Consider the following 27197-nt stretch of genomic DNA (forward strand, 5'->3'; position numbering starts at 1 on the left):
GAAGATATGCCACATGACTGGCTATAAGCCATTGCCAATCCAGAATTCTACAACCCCTTTCCACTAGAATCAAGAGATCTCCTTAAAGACTGGCCATTAGTGGCCACTTCTGAAATGCAATGCTGTGTTTTGGTCCATACAACCAGAAAAATTAATCTTTAAAATTCTGGTTACTGAGCGGGTAGGGTGAGATATCTAATGATTAGAGAGGAATCTCCAAACCTCCTTTATCCCATGTCCAATTTCCTCATCAGTAGAGAATTTCTGCCGGGAGGAATTTATATTGGGAAGATGGTTAATGGGTACAAAAAAAATTAGAAAGAATGAATAAAACCTATTATTTGATAGCACAAGAGGGTGGCTATAGTCAATAATAATAAATAATAATTTAATTGTACATTTAAGTGTAACTTAAAAAGTATAATTGGATTGTTTGTTACACAAAGGATAAATGCTTGAGGGGATGAATACCCAATTTTACATGATGTGCTTATTTCACATTGCATGCCTGTATCAAAACATCTCATGTACCCTGTAAATATATACATCCACTATGTACCCATAGAAATAAAAAAATAAAATCAGGAAATTATACTAGGAGGAGAAGCAATGTGTTGGTGAAATAGGAACTTGAATTAGAATTGGGAAACTATTATTGACTCCCTGTTTAAGCAGCAAGAGTTTGAAGTAAATCCTTTTTGTGTTAATATTTCCTCATTCTCAAGGAGTGGTCCTATTTCACAGCCACAAATTAATTTGCATTCCTTTACTTATTAAAAAGTGTCACCCAATGATAATTCACACTTCCAACTTTCTTAAAACATGTCATTTTCACTATACTTCTATCTGACTGATGTAAAGTTTATACAGTTTTGATGTTCAACCTGATTTGTTGATGCCAGATATAGGGAAAGATCCAAAATATATCCTTGGTGTTGACAAAAGTCTACATCCATCAAAACTCTTGCTAATGGGCAAAAGCTGAATCTTCTGAAGAAGAAAATGAGAGCTTTAAGACAAAACTGGAGGCAAAAAGGCATTGACAGGCTTGCTCCTCTGCTAACAGCTGCCCTGTCGCTGCTGGGGTTTGTCACTTCATATATGTAAGTGATCATTCTTTACACAATTATTTAAGCCTTGACCAAAATATACACCCTTTGAGCCACGCTGGAGATGTACATAGCCTGCCTCCTCAATCATCAAAGGTAAAAACACAAACTTCTAAGATTCTAGGAACCAAACTGGGTTTGTCTTCTCTGGGTTATCCTGGGATTCCAAGGGGCCTCAGCTACTAAAGGCAAGAGAGTAAAGGGTTATCTCGATCTGCACCTTGGACTCCTTCTACTCTTTATTTCTGAAACTTCTTAACCCACACATGCAGGCATTGTCCTAGCCCAAGATCAAACCACCTCTTGGAGAAAGAAAGAGCCCTATGTCCGCTGCTTATGGTTTCAGCATGGCAGCAAACTTGTTGGGGGTACTGCTTATATTTCTTTAACCCAAAGCCCCAGTGGCAGGAGGCTTACCTGCCTGATGCCACAGTCCTCTCCCCTGCCTCACCACCACCCACCAATCCCATCTGACTTCCTATCCATGACCACTGGGACCTCAACCAGACCTCCACCCCGCCCCCCGCTGCCTTCTTCCATAGGGATGAATTTGCTGGGTCTATGACTCAGTTTAGACTTTCTGTTGAAACACGTATGTCTCACCTGCACTTGGCCTTGTAACTGATCTTCTGGTGTGGAAACTGCCCTAGTGGCTATTGCCAGAATAATTGACTCAGGGTAGTTCAGACCGCGGGCTTCCTCTCAATCCTGAAGACCTAAGTGGACTCCTGGTCACAACCAGGTAGGTGTTGGCTGGGGAAAATGGCAGAAAGTGGATCCAATTCCATTTTCTTTCCACCGTACAATGTACAGAACATGACATTTATCATGTCAGTCTCTTTATAAGTCAATGACCTTAAACTCTGGCTATGGAGTCCTGATACCATCTTCAGATAGTATGGCCCACCCAGCCATTATCACCAAAGCTGCAGCTGGAAATTAAAACCTTCTAAGCCTAAATATAAATAGTACTAGAAAGTGTTCCATTGGACTCTGTTGTAGATTTTTTTTTTCCAGAACTGCCTTTAACACGTAACTGCTGGGCAAGCTGTAGTCACAGAGAGTTGCAGTGCCACGTTCTAGAAATCAGTGGATGTAAAAGGTCCCTAATTTCGACTCCATTAAATCCTAACTCAAATGCAGTCCTAGCCCCTGAAGGCTGTTATAGGTCAGCTTGGTCTCAGGATGGCACAGAGGGTCCAGACCCCTTCTTGGGATTTTGTGCCTGTGTTTCACTGCACAAATCTCAGCAGAATTTGGAATTCAAGTAGCCTCCCAGGAATTCTGCTTGAAGACAGTCTTACAGAGTTCTGTGCTTGAAGATTCTTTCAATACACTTGGATCCACTCAAAACCAGAGTCAATGCCCTCCCACACTGTCATCTGACTTGGCCTTGGAGAAGGGCTCACTAGACCATGGGGAGGGAAAGCCACCAGTCTTCACTACTAGACCCAGAAGGTTGTTGCTGAAAGCAGCTCCAGAGTATCTTACTTATTTTTGTTTTTCTATGCTCTCCTTTGTGTTTGGAACATGATAAGAAGTCAAGAAATTTTTGTGACATTGCACTCACTGTGTGTTCCCAGTGCAGGATTCTGCATGGAATCTGACACTGCCCTCAGATTATTGTTCAGTTACTTCCAAGGGTCTAATATGCAAAGAGTAGAAGCAAAATAAGAACTCCAAATCTCATTCTGACTTGTTTTCTGAAGTGCATTCTTTTCTGTTTATGTGAGTTTCCAAACCTCCCTGTGGTTAAGCTCCTTAGAAAACACAGGCTCTTTCCATTAGCCACACATACAACCAGAGTCAAAAAAGAATCAAGTTGGCCAAATTGAATTTAAATTATCCTCCCTTCTTTTGCACACAGATTAGAATAGAATAAAAGGGAAAAAGAAAGTTTGCAGTTGGAACCATCACCAAGGAGTCTTTTAATCTTGGAAGAGCAGAGCAGCTCTAAGGATAGAAATTATAAAACTGCCAATTTCTACTTGTCCCTAGCCCCACCCAGTTGAAGTCACTGATGTCCTCAGCAACCCACTTGGGTCCCAATCCTGGAAGGATACAGATATCTTCAGCAGCTTCGGGCGCATGTAAGTGGGACTCACACTTAGTTCTGCTGTCAAAGACCCTGCATTCATTTGCTGTTGTGCTCCCTCCCCAGCTTCTTCCAAGGAAAAGAGTGCACTTTAGAAAACAAGTCAGAATGAGATTTGGAGTTCTTATTTTGCTTCTACTCTTTGCATATTAGACCCTTGGAAGTAACTGAATAATAATCTGAGGGCAATGCCTTCCTCTGCTTCCTCCTAGCTTTGCCCTGTCCTCTGACTGCCTGGAGTCTTAAACCTGGCCCAGGCCTTCAGGCTTTGTCCTCCTATTACTGTTTCAAGTCACAGCCATGCCTCCCTCTTGCTCAAAAAGCTTGACCTTGACTTTTGCCTCCACTCCAACTTCTTTAGACACCAATACAGACCCAAACCTAGTCACTGAGCACTGTACTTTGAATTGGGGCCACCCACCCTGCTCCTGTCTGTGTCACGGAGACCCCAGCACAGGGTGCCCAGCCCCACTCGACTGACTTGTGATGAAATATCCTGTTAGTATATCTAACTGATGCCTATGGAAACAATGATTTTTAAGCTGCAGAATGGAATTTATTAGTGATTTGGGAAAGCAATTTCATGGGACATTGCTAACATTAAAAAAATAGAATAGAATAGAAATACCAGAATATACTGCATACAGTAACAAAAAGAATGTTATGTGTCAACTTTTGTTCAATCACACATAAGTATTGTATATGTACTGTGTCAAGATATAAAATGTATTTTTCTTGTGGATCATGATCAAAAAGGTATACAGCAAAATATGCACTCCTTTCAACTCCACTCTGCCTTTTTCAACAGGCACACGCACACACACACACAACAGATGCACACCAGGAGAACCCTAAAAACATTTTCTGATATCAGCTATTGGTACTTTTGGTGCAGATTCAACACAAAAGCACTGTTGTTAAGAATACAGACAATGGGTTAGTAACCCAAAAGGTATTTCCCATAATTGAAATGCACAGCTGCGGCTGTGTTTCTCACACTCGCCATATTCACAGAGATGAAGCCACAGTAGCCACTTTGCATCCCCCAGAAAGATCAAAGGGGGATGGGTCAACATCATCGAGTGAGAGTGGCTATGGATGATGTCACTTAGGAGGAAGTGACTCAGAATGAGGGCACCAAGGGAGAGGGTTTACAAATATTGTATCACAAAAGCAGCAGGTCCATTGTTGGAAATTTTGGGGGAGTGGCTAGAGAGGAGGGAAAGACAAACAAAAGGAAGAAAATAAAAATCACCATCATCCCACAGCTCAGATAGAACCATTGCCTTCACTGCAATGATTCTACTTGCAGACTTTTCCCCAAGCATCTTCAGTTTGTGTATTTACAGGTTATGGTCTCTGCTCTTTTCACTTAATGTCATTATGGTTATGAACAAATTTTTATTTCATTCACTAATCCTTCCCAACATCACTTGTAACATCTGCATTTTCTCCACTTTATAAATTGTATAACTTTATAATAGGTATAATTCCTTTTTGTACATTGAGTTGCTTCTACTTTTTCACTATTATAAAATAATTCTGATGAATATTTTTTAACAATATCTTTACATACGTAATGTGGGTAATATTTTGAATTTTGTACTGTGCTTTTCTCTTTAGCAACTGCACAGAAAGTGACCCAACACACCCTGGTCAGTTGGAGACATCCATCTGGCAGGAGCCACCCTGGAGCAGTGGGGGATTCTGTTTTTCCAGCAGTGATGCAGAAAGGGGGAAAAAGTTAACATTTGAAGTTCAAAATATGATTTTTGCAGCAAGACAACTGGTTTGGAAGCAAGATTTTGTCAAAGAGAGATTTTCTAAATTCCTTTAGCAGTTAAAGAACAAAACTTGGAGGATTAAGATCACAATATAAGGAGGACATAATTTCCTCTTCTGTCATTTGGTGAAGAAATCCATGCCTTAGGGTAGGCAGTACAGCAGAGGGACAGAAAGCCCTCTGCTATCTGAGGATTATGAAAAGAAAAGAGAGGGAGGGACAGATGCTAAGAATGGGGGGTTCATGTTTGGCTCTCTAGGAGCTAATTACCCTATAGACTGTCCCCACATCAATGTAATTAGACCGTGCAGTGAGGGTGGGCAGAGGAAGGACAAACCGATCTCATTATTGTTTAATTTGCATGTATTTAACTATAAGCCATAATTTTTTCACATTTATGGTTCATTTTTCTTTGTATCAATTAAGATAAGCTACATAATTTGCAGAACCTAGGGTAAAATGAAAATGCAGTGTCTCTTGTTCAAAACTTACAAAATTCAAGATGGCAAGATGGCCCTTAAACCAAGGGCCAGGCCCTTCAAAATGAGAGGCCCTGGGTGACTGACTGCACAGGTCCCATGCCCATGAAGCTGACCCTGGTCTCAATATTTTTGGCCCATTTTATATTGGGTTGCATATGTTTTCTTAGTCCAGGGGTGGGCAAGCTTTTTCTGTGAAGGGCCAGACAGTAAATATTTCAGGTTCTGGGGGCCATGTGGTCTCCGTGGCAACTACTCAACTCTGCTTTTTGTAGCACAAAAGCAGCTATTGATGGTACATGAACAAAATGAACGTGGCTGCACTACAATAAAATTTTATTTACAAAAACAGGCTGCAGGCCATAGTTTGCCAACCTATGTCCCAGACAATCACTTTCTTTCAGACTTGTTTTTTTCTAAATTTCTATATTCACTGTCATGTCTTTCTCATGACAAGATAAGACACAAATCTGTATTTTTTTTCCTGATAGCTGAAGTTTTGGTGTACTTTGCTATTCATTTCCTGTTATTTATTGCCGATAATGCAGACTGGAAAAATTGTGCCTTGGGAGATATATGGAGGCATTCTTTGTGACCTAATAAATATTTCATGGGCATTTGAAAGGAAAGTTTATTCTCTGTAGGGTATAGGGTTCAAAATATATTTTGAATATACCCTTGAATGCTTAAGTATTCAGAGATGTCTTTCAGATTCTGCTGAGATAATGGTTTTCATCTCCAGCAGTCAAAAAAATTGGAGTTATCTTAAACATTTCTCAAATATTGAAGCCCTGTTGCATTCCTAGGATAAATTTTACTTGGTCTTAGGACATTATTCTTTTACTATACTGTTAGTTTTTTAGCAAAATGTATTTAAAGTTTAAAGTTTTTATTCAGAAGTTGGTGGGAAGTTTTGTGTATGAAGGTATTATCTTTGGTAGACATGGATATTAGATATATGCTAGCTTCATAAAGTGAATTGAGAAACTATTTTTTCCTGCTGTCTGTATGCGTTTAACACTAGTATTGAAATTTTCTGTTCCTTGAAGATGTGACAGAACTTTCCATGAAACCAAGTGGTCCAGAATCGAAGGACTCCTTCACAGAGACAAATCCATCTCCTTCAAATACCCAGATTCTATTGGTGAGGGAAAGGCAACATTTGAAAAACTGAGCATTTTAACTAAAGGGATTTTTAAAAATCACCACAATGGACTATTATCACAACTTGGATTCAAAATTTATGGATTTTCCTCCCTCTTGCTACCCAGAAGGCGGACTTAGAAGGAAGAAAAGAGGAGTTTGGGAAATAAGAATAAACTGCATCTTCTTGCATATGTAAATGTAATATGAGTGATTTTTGCTACCTCACATAAAAATTTTACACTTTTCATTTTCTCTGTTGACAATCCATTCTTTCAGTTTTATATTTTGCTACAAAGTCTCACTGATGGCCTTATTATGACTTCTTAACTTTTCTAGAACCATTCCTTCTGTTTCTTTTATGCTATGTCTTTTTCTTATACATTTTTTCATATATATTTTCCATTTTGATGTCAATAATTTTAGGTAATTTTTTCAGTAAGTAATACAATTTTAAAATGTGTATCATTTTAAAGCCTGACTAAGGAATTTTAAAATCACATTTCACTCAAGACCTTATAATTATTGAGCTTTTTTGGAACATTTAATGTGTAGAGTAAAAAAACTAACGCCAGTCTGAATCTCACTTTCTTTTTTCTTGAGCCTATTTTTTTTTCTTTGTTGGAAGAATGTAGACTTTTCTATTCTTATATTTTAAGAAATTATCAAAGATTGTACAAGTTGTAGACCATTTTAAAAAACTAATTAGGCTGAGTATTTTACCTAAATCTTCCAAATCTAAAGACTCCAATCTTTCTGCAGCTCAGGAAAATTATCTTCCTTTATTATTTTTAATTGTATCTCTTATAAGTGTTCTCTGTCCTCAGAATTCTTATTGTGTATATATCTATATCTATATCTATCTATATCTATATCTATATCTTATATATATATATACTAGATATTAGATATCCTGGACCTAGTCTTTGTACTACTTTTCTCTTTTCTCATTATTTTATTTTATTTGAGACAGGGTCTTGCCCTGTTGCCCAGGCTGAAGTGTAGTGGTGTGAACTTGGCTCACTGCAATCTCCGCCTTCTGGGTTCAAGCAATTCTTGTGCCTCGGCCTCCCGAGTAACTGGGACTGCAGGCATGCGCCACCACGCCTGGCTAATTATTTTTGTATTTTTAGTAGAGACGGAGGGTGTCTCAACATGTTGCCCAGGCTGGTCTCGAACTCCTGACCTCAAGTAGTCTGCCCACCTTGGCCTTCCAAAGTGCTGGGATTACAGGTGTGAGCCATCGCACCCGGCCTCTTTTCTCATAATTTTAATCTCTGTATCCTTTCAGCTTAAGTTCTGAGGAATTTTCTCAAACTGTCCTCTCATGAACTGAATCTACTTTTTTGCAATATTCAATGTGGTGGTCATTATTTCTAATGGATTTGAATATTCAGAAACAGCGTATTTTTTCCCCCAAAGCTTCTTATTTTCAGCTTGTTCCTTTCTCGTGACAGCTGCTTTTGTCTGTTGATGCAATATTATTTCAGAATTTATTGAAAATACTATTTAGACATATATTTGCTTAAATTGATTCTATGGTCATTTCCACTTCTTTTGTGTAATAACCATTATATTTTATTTTTTTAAACTTTGATTCACATTTCAGATAATTTCCTGAAGAAAATTATCCCACTCCCCTTTCACGAAGAATCCATATGTATCTGAAAATGCTTTTTTATTTTTTTCATGTGTAAGTGATATCTTGGCTAGGTATTAACATTTTAGTTTATAAATCCATCAGAATTTGTTCATCAAAAATTTTATCCATCATAAAAGATTAATTGTGTCAATCAAAATTCACCATTTAATGTTCAGAGCCTTCGCAGGTACCATGTGTTTTCTTCCCACTTATAAAGTTCTTCTTTTGTCTTTTAAAGATTTTCACCAGGAAATGTCTAAGTATTAGTGCCTTTTAATGAATAATTAATTGAGATTATCACTTGATGAGCCTACTGAATCTGCATTTTCAAATTTTTCTTAAGTCAGAAGAGTTTTCTTCTATTAAAGCATTGAAGGTTTCTTCTAGACTATACTTTAGCAATGCAAAGTTATTTGGTCCTTTGAATAGCTATTTTTTTCATTCATTATTTATCATTTTATCATTCATCACTTTCCTCTAACTGTGTTTTCCTCCTCAAATTACGAGAATTCCTTAAACATGCCTGCATCATTTATTTCATTTTTTGCATTGTCTGTTCTGCTCTTTACTGCTTCTTTGGTGACTTCAAATTTTTCCATATTATTTTATATTTCCTTAACTGTTCTAGGTCCCTTATCTTCTCATTTCGTATTTTATCTCCTGTTTCACAAATTTACTTTTTTATTTAACTTAATTGAAGTCATATGGTACCACAATTGACCTTTTTTTTTTTTTTGCTACTGAAAATGCTTTCCATAAATATATTATTCTTCCACCTCAGGAATTTTGTTTAATCACTTATCTTAAGGTGCTAAAGTTTTGTAGGCCCTATTTTCATCCTTGAATGTGGAAAGGTATAACTTGGCTTGGCATTTGCTTCCAAAATAGCTTACACACACACACACACACACACACACACACACACACACACACTTGCATCATCTCACACTTACAAACTTCTCTAAGGAATTAATCTGGTGAAAAGGAGTTAGTCTTGATGGCTAAAGTAAGCTCATGTTGTTCCATCAGTCAGGGGAGAGTGGTGAATAGAATCGACCCCAGTCATTTCCACAAAGGAACTTCACCTTTGCAAGGTTTGTTTGCTTGTTTTGGACACGGTTAAATCATTCCAGCTTGCCATATGTAGGGGCTGTTTTGGCCTGGCCTCTACTTCAGGTTCGCATTGAGCTATACCTGGCCTCATTCTTGATCCCTAGTACATCCACATAATTAAACACAAAACTCTGCTGTTTCCCTGGAGGCTCGCGGTCTAGCGGGAGGACTCAGCAGCGCTGGACAGGATCACAGTCAAGGAGGTGCCTGGTTTTCATAGGCATCTCTTGTGGCTTGGTTTCCCCTTTGACCCCCACAGAGCAGCTGCCTCTGCATGATGCTGATGCCCAACAGCAACAGGGCTCCAAGGGGATGGTTCTCATCTCTCTCAGGTCCCCACTCGACTACAAACTCACTTCCAGATCTGGGATTATTCTAGGGGCTCCTCACTGATCTTTCTCTGCATATTTTTTTACAATTTGGCAACAGAGTTGAAAGTAGACCCTGGCTTGACCTCTTTCATACTCAGTCCATCTGCTTTATTTCTAGTGAATTTCTAACGCATGTGTTGCATGTCAGTGTCAACGCCCTTAGTCTCTGGACCTGATGCAGCGTCTCCTAGACACTTTCTTCAGACTTTTTCTTTTGGGAGATGGGACAGTTTTAGATGATAGAGGGGAAAGGAATGAGGGAGAAGCTAACTGTTTATGCTACAGATCTTTTTCTGAAGTCATAAACTTGCTTTCTCATCTCCCATTAAGCCCCTCAGCTCATTAATTTTTAGTTTCTGCTCTTATGGTTCCCCAAAACAGCACTTCCAAAAGTCACCAATGCCCTTATTTCTGCTAAAGTATATGGCTTTTTTTTGAGTTCTCATCTTGCTGGACCTGCTTATAGTATGCCATTTATTGATCAGCAAACTGATATTTGAGTGCCTGGTTGGTCCTTTGGAGTCTATATAAAGATGAATAATTATGACACTTGACATTTACTGAGTACTTACTAAGCAGCAGGCATTGTGCTGGGCACTTTACATTCATTGCCACTTAATAATAACAGCTAGCATTTCCAGTGTGGCCAATGCTGTTCTGAGCACAACCTTATGTGACACAAACTATTATTATCTCCCTTTTTCCAGACGAGGAGACTGAGTTCGTAGAAAGGTTAAGTAGCTTACTCAAGGACATACAGCTAGTATGTGGTAGGGCTGAGATTTGAACCCAAGTGGTCTAGACTTAGAATCCATGTTGAAGTCCATGCTTGTCCAAACGCTATGCTCACAAAGTCTTTCTGAGTTTAACCCTGTGCTCTTAACCATTAGGCAACACTGCCTCCCCATGGAAGGGTCAGGAAATGTACAATTACAGTTCAAAGTGTTAGGTGTTAAGGTAGTGAGAGGTATTAAAGAACTTCCACTAACTGTTATGGGAATTTGGGAGTGAGGATTCCAGAAAATACTTAGAGCACTTAAATGGAAGCAGGAGTGCTGAAATGGCTGCCCATTTTAATGGAACAAAGTGTGCAAGCTGCTTTACCTGTTTGACCTTCAATCCCCTTTCCTTTTGATATTGTCTTTTACAACAGTTAATCAGGATGACCATATAATTTAAAATCCAAACTGAGACACTTTTGAGAGTAAAAGAAGAAGAAATTTATAATTATGCTGGGACAACAAGCATAGACCAGGCCTGTCCTGGGCAAATTAGGATGTTTGGTCACTGTTAACAATAAGCTTTAACGTTTATTTATGTTTAGTGTTGTCTAATAGCATCTGAAGTTTCATTTTACCTTATATTGTTTATTAGTGTGACTGGTGTAAAGTTACAGTTAGGAGTCTTCACTTTTATTTGCTACAGATTTCTTATTTGCTATATAATTTCTGCAAACCTGGAATCTGCATTATTTTTAATGTCAAGAGTGATGGTAGGCTGACTATGATTCTGATCATAATCCTTTTGCAATCAAGATGTTGGGAAAGCCATCTTCCAGGAGGTCTCTACAGGTATTTATTAATTAGGGCTGCATATCATTAAGTATCAAGGGAAAAACAGGTCAGGTCACTGGATGAAACCCCATAGGACAAACGCTAAGGGTTTTTCCTCTCCATCTCTTGAAAATGGACCACTCCACTGCTTGTCATGCAATATGAGTTGTTATGGGGTTAGGAGATTCTGAATAAGGAAGGAACTTTGAATGAAGAAATAACATAGAAAAGTGGTTGTTCTTCTTATTATTTTTTTCTTACCACAGGGAGCCCGCAACTAGTAATAGAAGGGGACCATGTACTAGTAATCGTCTCAAAGGATAAATGGGCAGGCATCACCTAGGTAAAGATGGGTGCGGTGGTGAAGGGCATTACAGCTAAAGGCAAGAGAGGGCATGGGTTAGTTTGGGGAACTATACAATACAGTTTTTTGAAAATTAAAAAGATGTGGGATATGGTAAGATACGAAGTTTTGGAAATGCACAGTGACCTGAGCAATAAGGGTCTTGGATACTTTGCTGAAGAGTTTACACTTTATCCTGAAAGAGCTTCGGAAATGTCTAAGGGGTAAGAGGTGAGAGTTAGGGAAGATAGTATCGAGATTAGATTTGTGTTCTAAAAAGATCAATTTTAGAACTGATTGTCAAGAATACAAGGTGGGGAGACGGGTAAAGAAAGGAAGCAAAGAGACCGATAACTGGGTGAAAATGGTGAATGCCTGAGCTAAGACAATGATAAGGTAGAGAACAAGGTCAACCTGGGAGAGATATGGCAGTGGATGTCATCAGTCTTGAGTGTGAACAAGAGATTACTCTCATATCTCTGGCTTAAGTAGCTGGACTTATAGTGCCACCATTCACCAAGACCATAAATTGAGGAGGAGATGATTTCAGGGGAAAACATCTGAATGATCACGCCTTCCCCCCATTGAAATTCTGTCCCTCCTTCCCTCACTAATACAATTCTTTGCTGGTTCTCTGACCTGCTTCTTCTCAGCTCTGTTTAGTGTAATTTCTTCTCTTGCCCAGACAATTCTGTTAGCAATTCCTTTGGGTTGGACTTTGGCCATCTTCCTCTTCAAACTCCACCTATTCTGGGCAGTTTAAAATCCTGATATTATCTTGATATTATTTATTATCCATACCTGCATTTTCAACTATTACCCTTGGGCTTACAACACTCAAGTTTTTATTTTCAGCTCCAGGGTATCAAGCCAACTGCCTACTCAACATCTCCATGCACATGCCCTACATGTTCAGACTCAGCATGTCCACATCAACTTCTCTTTCCTTCTGATGCCCGCTCCTTACTGTTGCAACCCTTTCCTCTCCCATTCACTCACAGCCAATGGCTCATCCAATCCTGCTGATCCTTAATAAAAAGAGCCCCCAATCTCATTTATTATTTTTTTCCTTCATCCTCATTGCAAACATAGATGATAGATATGTATTTCTAAAACACATACATAAGCTTGACACTTTTGTCCTTAGAAACCTTTAATCTCATAACCTATTCGTGATGGAATAAAATCCAAACTCTTTCCAGATTATTTCCCTGTCACACTCATATCACAAAGAGTATGTGTTAGTTTCCTTTCCTAAATGTTGCCTTTTTCTTTACTTTGTCACCTGACAAAATCCTGATCAACTTCCAAGTTCCAGATCCAAAGTCACCTCCTCTATGAAGCCTCCTAAGTCCCTCTCATCTCAACCAAAATTAAATTATTTCACTATTTCCCCATCTCTTCTACAAAACTATGAGCTCCTTGAGACTTGGCACTTGTTTTAGGCATTTTTTGATTCCAGAAGTCTAGCACAGCTTCATAAATATTGAATTGATATATTCCTTATCCTAGCCAGGTACTACTGCTTGGAATCTATGGAGGTATCTTTTGTTAGAGGACCATATTCTGTTTCTCCACTAACACCACCACCACCATGACCACTGCCATCAGCATCATTATCATTATCATCATCATCATCTCCACCTCCACCACCATCACCATATCACCGTGAGAATCATCACTACCAACACCATCACTATCATCACTACTACCATTATCATCATTATCACTATCACTACCACCACCATCACCATTATCCTTATCACCATCATCATCATCTTCATCACAACTATCAACATTGCCATAATCACCACTATCACTATCACCATCACCATTACCATCACCATCATCCTTATCATCACGTCCACTTCCACCACCATAACCATCACCATCACCATCTATCGTCTCAGCACTCACGTGCCCAACGGTTAATTAAAGGTTTTAATCTTTACAACACTTTTGTGAGGCAGACATTTTAATGCCTATTTTATTAATAATACTGAAGTTCAGAGAGGCTAAATAATTTGCCCAAGGTCACAATGCTTGGTGAAGTGTTGAGCTGATATTTGAAGCTGCAGATGCCTGATTCCAAAGTTGGCTTTCTTAAGCCCTGTGTTAAGCATTCCCATGAGGCACATTTCACGTAGGGAGACTTATGAGAAAGGAAGCAAAGGAGTGTCCTGGCTGGTAAACATCATGGCTTAAATGTATATGTACACACAGCAGGACCTGGCAACACTGAAGGGCAAAACATGGCCTCTCAGTGACCTTTGCTCTTCTGCCTTCATATTGTGTGTGGCTTCTTCTGCCACCATCTAAATAAGAGCTCTGCCTGTAGCCCAGCTCCAAGGTGTGTGCTGCCTCAGCTATATCCTCATCATAAGGCCATAAGCATGAGCCATCATTATGGGGCAGCTTTTCTTGTCTTCCTGTTCAGTCTTATGACTCACTGAGGGAGGGACCTGAATCAGAATAACTTGGGAAGCTTTTCCAAAATACACATGTCTGCCTCAGGCCTCTGAAGTTGTGATCTGGCCCTTGGTTGAGAACCTCAGTTTAGCATATTCATTCCCAAGGTCTACAATTTCCATTGGAGCTCTTATCATGGAAGCCTCCCAATTTCTTCCTTCAGACAAATGCCCAGATGTGCTTCTTGGGTGCTAGGAATCAACATCAATGGCATGCCCTGGTCTGCCCTGCCTTCTTTTAGTCAGGAGTTCTCAACCAAGGTGGTACCAACCTTAGAAATAAGTATAGAGGCTGTTATTTATTGGTCATCACAATGACCAGAAAGGCTAATGGTATTTAGAAAGCAAGGATGAGGAATGCTAAAGCATCCCACAGTCCATCATAATGAAACACTGTCCCATCAAAAATGCCAACAGCACCCTCATTGAGAAGCACTAGTTGGAGCCCAGATACTCTTGATTCAAACTCGGAATCAGCCCCTGCAGTGTACAGGCATCCTCTGAGCTCTGCTGCTGCAGTAGTCTGTGTTCCATGGGCTGCTGTCTTTCCCCAGCCTTTCAAATTCCCTCATATTCCATAAAGTATGGAAGAAGAAAGTTTTATCTTTCAAATATATTAATGTAATAAGTGGCAGGAGAGCATGTCTAATCTCCATTTCTACTTTCCATTTAATCTAATTTAATCCCCCGCCATACTTTAGATGAATATTTCATCTAAAGTATGCGGAGAATGGGGAAGGGAGGAAAAGAGAAGGAGCTATCATTGCCTCTTGGGCATATTTGAAACATCACGTCTGACAGTAATTCTAGGTTGACGAATGCTGTATATCCAAGACTTGGCTCAAAACTGACCTTTCTCCAGAAGTCTTATCTCTTTATTCTCTCTCAATGGCTACTTCTTTCTTGCTTATTCAAGCCAAAGCAAGCTATAATTATACGTTTTCAGTAGAAGCTTTTATTGTCCACCCATATCTGGCTTTCCCTTCCATCTAGGCACATGGAGGATTATTCTTCAAGTCTTTTTCCATAGAGTGAGGCTATCTGACCAGTTCTGACCAATGGGCTGTGAGTAGAAGGACACATGTCACTTCTGGCTGGAGCATTTCATGGCCAGCGAGACATCATCTAGCATTCTCTTCCCTCGCAGCCTCGATGGTGGCAGGAGGTATCAGGAAGGAGTCTCCATCAGCCTGGCTCCCAGAACCATCACCATAAGAAGAGCCCCGCTGACTCCTATCAGACATGTAGTATATGCAGAGAATAAAACTTTGTTTTTTGTGTAACTGAGATTCGGGGTTTATTTGTTATCACAGCATAACCTGACCTGCCTTGATTGATTCAATGTTCTTTTGCATATTTAGATTCTTTTTAACTTTATGCATAGATTATGAGACAGAGGGGCTTGGGTTTGAGACTTAGTTTCACCACTCAGAGTGACCTTGGGTAACCTCTCTAAACCTTGGTCTCCTCGTGTGTGAAACGGTAACGATGACTACAGACCTTATGGGGGTTGTAAACACTAAACAGGGTCATACGGGCAAAGTGTTTACTATAGTGTCTGGTAGGTAGCAAGGGTTCAGTAAATGTTACTTCTTATTTCTTATTGATCTAAAATTGACTTTACTTGGCCCCTTTCCCAAATCCTCATTGAAGTCTTTAGCTTTGGCTGCCTGGAGTCCTTCTAACACTTTTCTCCATAAAAGCCTGACAGCCTGAGACTTCTTCTTGTTTATTTTGCATTCCTTGCACCTCCCATAGCAGGACATTGCTTGCAATAGGCATTGTTTTATCCATGCCTGTATTGGAGTACACACTTGTGATCAAAACTGAGTATGTCATCTATGTCAAATGAATGGAAGAATGTGCTGAGTCAAATTGGAGAAATCTAATTACTTTTTCAGTATGAACCTGATGTGTCTGAAAAACATGTCAACAAACGTTTAAATATTCTCTTTGTCTTTTATTGCAGAGTAATCAGTGGGAGAGGCGAGATCCAGTCTCTTGGCTGCATACCAAACATAGACACACGTTGTAAATTAGCATAGAGCAAATCCCATTTGCATTTATGTGACAGCCAAGTCTCCCTAATTGATCCCAGAATTTGTTTCTGGACCACTAGGAATCCTTTAGCATTTGGACATAATTACAGGTTATCTTGGGACAGGTGCCTTCCTCCAACACTCCTTGACACTGAGTTTAACCAGGTTTCCACAGCTAAATAAAGTAGAGGTAGTTACTTGGCTGACCCAGACAGAAACACAAAACAAAACAAAACAAAACAGTTTTGCCTTATTTATTTTTATTTTTGACCCATATGCCAAACCATCCAATTTGCAGGCAGTTCTACCAACTCTTGCCTGGCCTCAAAGGCCTTCTCCAAATGTGGAACTTAATTGGAGGAGCATTTAAAACCAAGCATTAAGTCCACCTCAATACAAAAATAATAATAATAAAAGAAATTCCTGGCCCCTGATAACTATTTTTCTGATACCCTTTAAAATTATTATTGTAAAAGATAGTGTGGTGATTCCTCAAAGACCTAAAGACAGAAATACCATTAGACCCACCAATCCTATTACTGAGAATATACCCAAAGGAATATAAATTGTTCTATTATAAAGACACATGCATGCATATGTTCATTGCAGCACTATTCACAATAGCAAAGACGTGAAATCAACCTAAATGCCCATCAATGATAGATTAGACGAAGTAAATGTGGTATATATACACCATGGCATTTTATGCAGCTATAAAAAAGGAGATGATGTCCTTTGCAGGAACATGGGTGGAGCTGGAGGCCGTTATCCTTAGAAAACTAATGCACAAACAGAAAACCAAATACCGCATGTTCTCACTTGTAAGTGGGAGCTAAATGATGAGAACACATGGACACATAGAGGGGAACAACAGACACCGGGGCCTGTCAGAGGGTGGAAGGTGACAGGAGGGAGAGGATCAGGAAAAATAACTAATGGGTACTAGGCGTAATACCTCGGTGATGAAATAATCTGTACAACAAAACTCCATGACACATTCTTATGTAATTACTTTTTTTAACATCTTTTATTTTAAGTTCAGGGGTACATATGCAGGATGTGCAGGTTTGTATGTACCCCTGAACTTAAAAGTTGAAAAAAAGAAATGAGTATGAAGTGAGAAAAGAGGAGATAAAATTGTTATTTGCAGATTATATGATTATATATCCAGAAAACCCAAGAGAATCAACTAGGAAATTATTTGAAACGTAAAATAATTCACAACAAAATCAATACAGATACTTGTACTCTTTATATGTCTAAGAGCAAACAAAATGGAAGAAAATTTCCCATTACAATAACCAAAATGATCAAATACTTAGGAATGAAATTAACAATAAATATACAAGACTTATATGAATTAAAATCCAAAAATATTTAAAAAATCTGATTGTAGCATTTTCAAGGTGCCTTCTATTGAACTCTTTGCTTTCCTTATTCAGAGCCAATTTTGCAGACACTAAGCCATCTTCCAATGTATTTCTGAAAATAAGCTACATCTGTGTGTTTTAGCATATTTACAGACTTCAATTTCCCTTTTCTATCAGATTCAGTCTGAACAAATTATGAATTTATCATAATAAAATGTCCTGAACACACCTTAAAGTCTGACTCATCAATTAACCCCCTAGATCTCTGGAGCATTTCTCTGGATTGCAGGGGGTTGGAGTTCCTGATACTTTCCATCAACTACAGCTGATTTAACAGCAGAGCAGTAGCTCCTCAATTAAGTAAACTTAATCGCCTTATGCACCATGATTTACTGAAACTCTGATGCGGGGATTTTGAATTCCTGGAATCTACTCAGTTCCTCTAGTTATATTGCCATGTGCTTCTCATTATGGCCCAACTGTACAGGGAAGATGAGTGGAAAGAGCTGGTCTGGGAGTCAAGGGCAGACATTGTCCTAGCTCTGTCATGATCTAATCCTAGGTCCCTGGGCAAGTCACTTAACCCAATGGACTGAACAAAAGTTTTCTTATCTTCAAATTAGGGACAGTCATGCTTTGCCCTACCTACCAAACAAGGTTGTCTTTGGGACCCTTGTGAGAGAGCATGAGTCTGCAAGACACAAGTTCCCAATCCAGTATTTCTTTTGTAAGTTAGTAGTTGGGAACTCAGAAGATATTTTCCCAGAAAAAAGCCAGTACTATACCTGGTGGTGAAGTTTTCAGTCTAATGCTACAAAAATCTGTCTGATGATCCTGTCCCTGGAGTACAACACATAACTATGGTCCTGCAAATCAGCACCAGCAGGACATCGTCCAGGTGTGGGTGCTGGGGTTGGAACTCTGGGGGAGTGGCAACATGGAGTCCCTTTGTACAGTGGAAGAAAGAGAAAATTGGTGCCGAACAGAAGGGAAGTGGCAGGGGGAGTCGGAGGTCTTATGGGGAAGGAGCACATGGTGAGCCTGTGGGGGGCCTTTAGACACATAAGGATTTATTAGGTGCAGAAAATGAATGACAGGCAGTGGCTTTGGAAAGTCTTACAAATAAAGCTGCTCAAGCGTTTACTCCTGCCCTCCAGCCCACCACCTCCACTCCTCCTGCTCTCTTTCCCACATTCTATTTTTGAAGTCTTCAGGGCATACATAGCCAGCCACTTGAGATTCATGATGCAGAATCCACTTTCTCCATTCACGTGACTAATAGCTCCATGTAAAACAGGCCAATATGTAATACATAAACATATACGTAACAAGAGAGGGTGGGGGGTGCTGTGAGAGAGGGAAGGTTGGTCAAATGTTATGTCTGTGGGTTGGTCAAATGGGTGCATTCATCTTGGAAGATCCCATGGAAGACTTAAAAGAGGCTAGCTGCTTCTTTGCTTTTTGCTGAACAGAGCCTTCCAAATCTAACTTTTCAAATCCCTGATTGAATTCCCAGCAATCTATTTTTCCTGACTATAACCAGAAAAGCATGTTTAAGTGAACATGAAATTCCATCAGTATAAAGCCTTGTGCAGCCCAGTCCACCAGCCCAGTCGCCAAAGCCACTAATAATGCCCTATTGTGTTGCTGTGGTATTTTCTAGGTTTTCATTATGAAGTCTTTGCTCCTGGTTGAGAAAACATGACGTTCCATTAAATGTATAATCTGGGTTCCCTCCAGGCCAGAGATGCAGCTTGCTTAAAGCTGAAATGAGCTGAGATTTAATGTCATGGAAAAGAGAACCAGTTGCAGGGGAAAAGGGAGTTGCAGGGATTGGGAGAAGAATGGTGGATTCAGTCCCCTGTGATCCCTCGATTTCAGACTGTAGACAGTGTCTTGCCAGCCAAAGGATCTAAGAAGCCCAAGGAAAAAGTGAGTCAGCATTTTTTCACTTTCCACTCTGACTGTGGTTGGGTGCTGGACAGCACTGCATGAGGAGGTTCTTTCTAGGACAGAAGATCATGTCTTTAGCGACCACCCAGGGGTCTGTTTGCCACCACTGCCTTTTGGCCCATCCCCTAGCTCTGGACTCATCAATCTCATAAATTAGCCTGGATCGAGATGGTAAGCTGGTGGGGTGTGCACTTTCGCACCAAGTTCTAGCAAGTTTTTCATTCAGCACAAAAATATCCTTCTCTTCCAGCAACAGAACAGCTAAAGGAAATCAGAGCATCCACCTGAATGTCTGTAAAGCTCTCCCCACCATTTCTTTTCCTGGAGCATTTTTGGGTTCCCAATGTGCTTCAAAGAATCCTATGGTGCACTTAGACATTTACTCCAGGATCAAATATAAAAGCAGGAGCATCCTTTACAATAGTAAATCAGCACGCTGGTTAGAGACCCACTTGACATGATTTTTAAAACAAATTCAAAATAACTTATTTTTGTTGAATATAAAAGTAATGTATGTTCAGTACAGAAAAATTAAGAAAAACATGTAAACAAAATTTAAAATTCTACCTGCTAGAGACAAATAGTACTACCATATTGGTAAATAGAGACATACACATGTGTGTGTTTAACTTTTTAAACAGGTGGAATCATAACGCAGATGATGTTTGGTAATTGCATTTTCATCTAAAAGTGTATAGTATATTAAGAATTACGTATTTCTCCTAAAATAGCTTACAAGCTTGTATAACATGCAATGCAGATTCAATACTATGCATATATCATACCTTAGTAAATCTGCTGCTGTTAGACACATGTAATCCTCAGCTTTTTATTATAAACAGCACCTCCATAAATGTACATGTAGGTACTTCTTTGTGACTGTTTGGATTTTTTTTCTTTAGGACATGAAATTTCTCAATGGAAAGGTAGACCCCTCATTTTTTAAAAGCATTTGACACATGTCGCCAAATTATCTTCTTGTCTGCACTATCCAGTATGGTAGCCACATGTGGCTATTAAAGTTCAAATTAGTTAAACTTATATAAAATGAAAAATTCACTTCCTCAGTCGCACTAACTACATTTCAAGTGCTCAAGTCACATATGGCTAGCAGCTACTGTATTGAACTGCACAGATATAGAACTTTTCCACCAACCTAGACAGTTCTACTGGACAGCGCAAGTCTAGAAAGACTGCACCAATTTACATTTTCCCTAGTAAGAAATGACAGTGCCTACCTCCCACAAATTAGCCAATACTGAATATTGTAATTTTTAAAAAAGTTTTTGCCAACCTAACAAAAATTATATTGTTGATTTTTTTCATTTCTTTGATTAATAACGACTTTTTTGGTTCATTTATTGACTCATATTTTTTTCTCTTGTGAATTATGCACTTAGGCTATTTCTTATTGGGATTTTGCTTTTACTGCTTTTTATATATGAAAATCAATCTTAAGAGAGTGATTTATGTGGCAATAGTTATTGTAACTTCTTATGTTTTTTCATGGCTTATTTTTCATTTATAGAAGTGTAAAATTTTAATATATTCAAATCTCTCTTTATTTTCCTTTATGGTTTCTTCCTTGTCATGTTTTAAAAGCTCTAAACCTAAGATTACAGTAATATTCATCTAAATTATCTTCTAGTTCTTTGATCATTTCATTCTAAATATTTAGATTTTCAACCTTTCTGAAATTTATTTTTGTGTATGGTTTGTAAAGTATAAATCTAACCTTTTTCTTTCTCCATGTTATCAATCACTTGTCCAGGAACCATTTTTTTTTAATTAATGAATCATTATATACTGATTTGAAATTCCACTATATGTTTACATGTGTTTGGATCTACATGTACTTGTCTTTTTAGATTTTCTACTCTATCCACCTATTCTTTGGCCTTTACCATCCTGTTTTTATAATTTGCATTACAATACATTTTAATATTTGGAGAGAGAATATGGCTTCATTATTCTTTTCCAAAAATGCTTCAGCTCTTTTTACCTGTTTTTTTTTTCTGCTAAGATAAGCCTAGAATCATTTTGTTAAATTCTTATCATCAAAACAAACTCTTTCAGAACTTTGACTGAAAAGTTGAATTCAATTTCTAAATTAATTTGGGGAAAACTGGTTATCTCTATAGTATCCATATCTCTAGAGTATCTCTACAGTCATCCATTCACAGACATGGTGATTCTGTCCCTTTTTTTTTTTTTTTTTTTTTTTAGATTTTCCTGAATATCATTCTGAATTGGCTTTTTAAAAAAGCACGGAGGAGGAGCACCTCCGACTGTTTTCATGGACTGTCTCTGAGTCTGTGAGCTGATGCTTCCAGCCACTAGAAGTAACAAAAGAAATTCCATTCCTTAGCACTGGAGCATATTTTCAGTATCCACCTTCTCATAAATCTGCAGAAAAGAAATCTCACTTTTCATCCAAAGAATCTGGAGTTCAAAACAGCCTTTACGGAAAAATCAAACTCCAGGGGCAACTGCAAAGCACATTTGGTGTCTAGCTAGCCAGCTTATTTTGCAGGACTCTTTTTCCAACTCCTAAATACTTTCCAGTCTGTGAAATCCATCTCCCCACCACTGTAACAGCAAAGCGCCTCTCCTGGCACTGGAGAGCTCACTCAGTTTTAATGAGAACGGATCTTCTGTGAGGGGCTTTTTATCGTTGAAGCTGGTTTTCAGCAGATAGCATGAAGCTTCCTTGGGTGGCTGTGGCTTGGCAAACTTATGCGGATTTGGGAAGTGCTTCATTGGTCAGAATTCAGCTCTCCCTTGAGCAAATCCTAAAGCCTAACCACTATCCATTTTTTTGCAAGGAAACCAGGGCTCCTGCACCTCCCTGGTAGCTCACCAGTCAAATGGCCAAGAGCTTGAATTCACCTACATCTGGGGTTCTCAAGTCGAAGGGGAGGGACATTTGGCAATGTCTGGAGGCATTTTTAGTTGTCACCACTAATAAGGAAGGAGTGAGGGGCGGGGGATGTTACTGGCATCCAGTGGGTAGAGGCCAAGGATGCTGCTAAACGTTCTACAACGCACAGGACAGCCCCCACCACAAAGAATTACCAGGTTTCAATCTCAGAAGTGCCAAGGTTAAGAAACCCTGCCTTTCATTCTCACTCAGTGCCCGGTGAGAAGTATGCATTACATGATTAGGAGCAAAGATAATGCCTTCCGTGGGACAGCGTTTCAAAACAAAACAAAAAAGCAAAAACAAAAACAAAAAAATGCGACGATTGGCTTTAAAATGCCCAAGCCTCTAACTTTAGGAGTGCCTGTGCCTGCAAATTCTGTCTTTGGTAAGCAAGCCTTTCCCACCAACACGGGAGGGAGTCACAGAAACTCAGCAAGACAATAGCATCCTCCAAGCCTCTTGCATGCTCCTGGGACACAGAAAGCAAGACAGAAAAGAAGTCTGTCCCCTTCCGAGCAAGCGGCGTCGCCTCGGCTGCGGGCTCTGGAGCCGAGGCTGGCAGGAGCGCGCCCCAACAAAGGCGCAGCACTCCGCCGCCGCCTGCCGCGCGGTCCCTCTGTGCCCCTGGAGATGCGCTCCTGTCCCCAGGCGACCCTGCCAAAGAGCCCGGCCCGGGGCGAAAGCGTTCTCGCCCGCTTAGCCTGGGGTAGGGGGGGGACAACTCGCGGCACTTACTTGTCCAAAATGAAGTACAGGTCAAATCCGCCGTAGCAGGCTGGACCCCCATCTTCCCTGCGTCCCCCTTGCCCGGCGCAGATGAGCACCAGAGTGGCCAAAGAGAGCCACTGGAAGCCGATGCCGAGGGCTCTCCGCTCCGCCGTGGCCATGGCCCGCAGCCCGGGGAGAGCAGGGTCCGCTCCTTCCCACGCTCCGCGAACTCGCCACGACCCTCAGGGACGCGCCATCCGCGGGCCCCTCCTCGCGGGTCCTTTATTCCCCCTCGCTCCCTCGCAACTCCCCGGAAGCAATTGTCTGGAGGAGTTCAAGGTTTTCCCTCTGGTTTCCGCTCCGATGCTGTTTCTGGGTTTCGGGTTTCAAGGATCCCAATCCTGTCCTCCGCTTCTTTTAAAGGGGAGGGCTGCCTCGGTCCGGGGCCGCCGGGCAGCTCCCGAGGCCGCGCCGAGCTTTTGCAATGGAAGGAGTTCCGTCCCGACGGTTCTTTGTCCCAGATTTTAAATATGATGGGGTGGGTTTTCAAATTGTTCTTGGTGGGGGGAGTGCTTTGCCTTCTCTCCTTCCTCTCTGCCCCCCTTTCGCGTTCTTACGGGGAAGAAAGTTCAAAGGCTGCCACCTTGTGGACAAAGGCGGCGAAAGCACGCATGGGACCCGCGGGAGTGCGGCGGGGGCGGGGGCGCTTCCAGGCTTCGCGTATAAATTTCCTTGTCCTTACTATTCTCGTGTGAGCTGTGCGTGTTTTCTTACTCCTTCCTTCTTCCCACGCACTTTCCCTTTCTTTTTCCATGACCGCCCCTCCATTCTCTGCAGTCCTTCTATCCCTTCTTTTCCTTTCCTATCCTGCATCTTTTGATAAGGTCACTAAACATTGGATGAGAACTTGTTTCCTCCAAGCACGGTGACTCCGGCTCCCCAGGCTAGGACCTTTGCAAACACGCCATTGTGCAGATGAAGTAGGGGAAAAACGGGACCTTTGTGGTCTGAGTCATCAGAGTGACCTTACATGGTCTTAGTCTGGACCATAAGAGAGACTGTTGGGGTCCGGTCTGAAAGCATCACAAACAGCCCCACAGAGTGTGGTACTTAGGGCTGCTCCCGGCATGGAACAGCTGAGCCTTCTAGATCGCCACCATCTCCATCTTTTAGAGATTCTATGATAATAGTTCTTCTTTTCAGCCTGTGAACTTTGACATTTTCTCTCTATCTTTGATTTAGGATGGAGGAAGTAAACAGCTTACAAGAGTAGAGACGCTCCAAGCAGTTTGGAATTGGCAGGGAAGTTCTGTGCTAGCCTCTCTAAATTGGAGAATCAGCCTCTGAGCCCCAGGTCCGAGTGGTACCCCAGTTCTAACTTCCTATTGTCTTCCACTCTGGGAGCCCTCAGTGCATACGCATGTACTGTTTTCCCAGGATTCTTCCTCCAGACACACATCTTACCCTCCACTTGTGTGCATCCCAGACCCTTATACCCCAATGTGACAGTCCATGATGGTTTCCCCCAACATGTGTACCATGAAATCCTAGTGTCTTGGAATGCTCCACTAACCAATAATCATGTTGTCAAATCAGCCTTGGAGATTTGTCATGCATAGCACTGACCTGCCTCCAAAATGAATCCAGTGTTTCTCACCTCCTGGAATTCACACCCCTTCTACCTTGGGTGAGATTGACCTGTGAGTAATTAAGAAGATGGTGTGTGGCTTCTGAGGACAGGCCATGAGAGATGTTGTGGTTTTTCCCTTCTCTCTGGGATCACTTACTGTAGGAGAGCCCACTGCCATGTTGTGAGAACACACAAGCAGCCCCAAGGAGGGGTCCGTGTGGTAAGGAACTGAGATCCCTGCTGGCAGCCAACACCACTTTGCCAACGTTGTGAGTGACCCATCTTGGACATAGGTTCCTGAGCTCCTGTGAAGCCTTCAGCTGACTGCAGTCCTGTCTGACATCTTGACTGCAACCTCATGAGAGACCCCAAACAAGAACTACCCAGCTAAGCCATTCCCTGATTCCTGATCCACACAAATAAGCGAATTTTTATTAGTGTTTTAAGTCTCTAAATTTGGGGGCAATTTTAAATGTAATAAAAGATAACTAATATATGCCTAGTATCATATTAAAGCCTTGAGAATTTCTGTAGGAAAAAAAAAATTGCTGAACTGTGTTTTCCAGACGTACTTGACCATGAAACTGTCGTTTCATAGATAACATGTATTAAACCCATACTTTGGGAATTATTGCTCTCAGCAAAAAAATAATTGGAGGGAGATTAAAATACCCTAACCATCCAAGTCTTCCTCTTCCATATCTTCTTTCTCCTCAAAGGATTGAAAACCCATGCTGACCCCACTGCAGCTCGATGACTTGAAAGACAGTGAAGAAATCTATAGAAATCAGATGGGTAAGGGAAAGCAGAAACACTGGTGGGAGCTGGTAAGAGAAGAAAAGGGATATGACAATGTGATGGAGAGAGTGTTTATGGGATTGGCAAGGAATAGGAAAGGGCTTGAATGTGGAAAGCGGGTGGAGGGGTGAGAGGAATCAGGGAAGCATTAAGAATGTCTTCTCTCACCCTCATGCCCCCAGGGCCATCTCAGGTTGTTTAGAGTTTAGGTGACAGAGGAATGTGTTGAGAGCTTTACAGGCAAAATAGGTTAGGAAATTACCCCGGAAGGAAGCAGGGGGTGTCTTGATAGAGCTCTTCAAAGTTACAGATACCATTATCCAAGATAGATGAGGGCATAGTTCTTCCAGGGGTGGGAGGAGAGAGGATATTCTGTGGGAAACAAAGTTATGGGGAAGGGGAGAAAGAGCAAGAGGGAACTCTGGACAAAGATGGTATTTTCCAGGGCAGAGAGGCAGTGAGAGGAATTCAGATATTTGAGTGTCCCAGTGCCTTTGCCTCTCTTCCAGGATTCTAGAAAGAAGTTCATCTGTAGATCTTAAAACGCCTCTACCCTGCTCTCCCTCCAGCCCGAGGAAATACATTCCAGGCTGCCTCTTCTACCTAGAGGGCTTTGTGCCAGCCTCACTCACTGTAGGGAGGTGTTCTCCAAACATTCTTGAGAAGTGAGCTTGAAGTTGAGCTACAGAGATATGGTTATTCGCAGGGAGGGTTTAAATACGACAAAGATGTCCATAGTCTATAACAGTGGTAAATGAAGCCTCTTCTGTGATCCTAGCATGTTCTCTCAGTGGGGGATGTTGTCAGGTGTTAAAAATTGGCAACAACTTTTGCCTTTGTTTGTTAGACTGTAGTGGCCTCACAATTAGTGCTTGTAGAGAAATGGGAGAGGTGGGTCAGTCACTGCAGGCTAGAAGGGGGCTTGGGGAGAGTCTTTATGGGTTCCTGCTAGCATTTTCCAGAATGATTTTACAACTCAGAGACATCTAAATGTCAAGATCTTCCTACCCAAATGTTACCATCCTCTTGAGGTAATTCTCAGTGTTCTGACTTGACTGGGAATGTCCTGGTTCCTAATGCCTTCCAAGGCCTCCAGTGTTCTGGAAGAGGTTGATCAGCCTTTTCAAGGCCTGTAGAGATAGATACATGAGGTTTGGAAGGGACTCTTCTGCTTCTTTAATTCAAGGCAGTGGAAGAACGATATACATGGTGATGTTCAGCCTGTGGATGGATATTTCTGGAGTTGGAGAAGTACAGGAGAAAATTAACCATGCATGTGGGAACATTTGAATGGTAACCTGGAAGCCTAGGCAGGGAAGAGTTTCTTGCAGGAAGAAGTCAACAGAGCCATATGCTGTGGAAGTCAGGAGGATAAGCCCTAAGAAAACTCCAGTGATTTGGCACAAGTGTCACTGTGTCACAAAGGAGCATTCCAGTAAAGTAATGCAAAGAATGTTAGACTGTGCTGGGTTACCAGGAAGCGGAAAACTCTCTTTCAAGAAGATAAGGGGATAAGGAGTAACTTGTAAATGTTCAAATGTTTTATTTGCCACAAGGAAGAATCCGAAGATATTCAAAGGTACCAGGAATTTCAAGGTCCCTGCCTTCCAAAAGATTGGAGAGTTTGTCTGACTAGACTGATTGTCTCAAGGCTTTAGTCCTGCACTCTGATCACTG

At 40.8% G+C, this 27197-nt stretch overlaps 1 protein-coding gene across 7 annotated transcripts in view; it reads right to left on the bottom strand.

Annotated features, from left to right (window-relative positions):
- The window catches only part of ANTXR1 (ANTXR cell adhesion molecule 1), a 237480-nt gene extending 213689 nt beyond the window's left edge, over positions 1 to 23791 (bottom strand). For 3 of the 7 annotated variants that reach the window (XM_054548119.2, XM_054548117.2, XM_054548118.2), the window contains exon 1: positions 23120 to 23690. In XM_054548119.2, coding sequence (XP_054404094.1) covers positions 23120 to 23271 — 152 coding nt within the window. In that variant the 5' untranslated portion in view covers positions 23272 to 23690. Of the gene's footprint in view, positions 1 to 23119 lie in introns of all 7 variants that reach the window. The other 4 variants (XM_024242099.3, XM_054548115.2, XM_054548116.2 and 1 more) reach the window with 4 other exon arrangements.
- Between the last annotated feature and the right edge of the window lie 3406 nt (positions 23792 to 27197).

This window comes from Pongo abelii, chromosome 12 (assembly GCF_028885655.2).
Source record: "Pongo abelii isolate AG06213 chromosome 12, NHGRI_mPonAbe1-v2.0_pri, whole genome shotgun sequence".
NCBI classification, from domain to species: Eukaryota; Metazoa; Chordata; class Mammalia; order Primates; family Hominidae; genus Pongo; species Pongo abelii.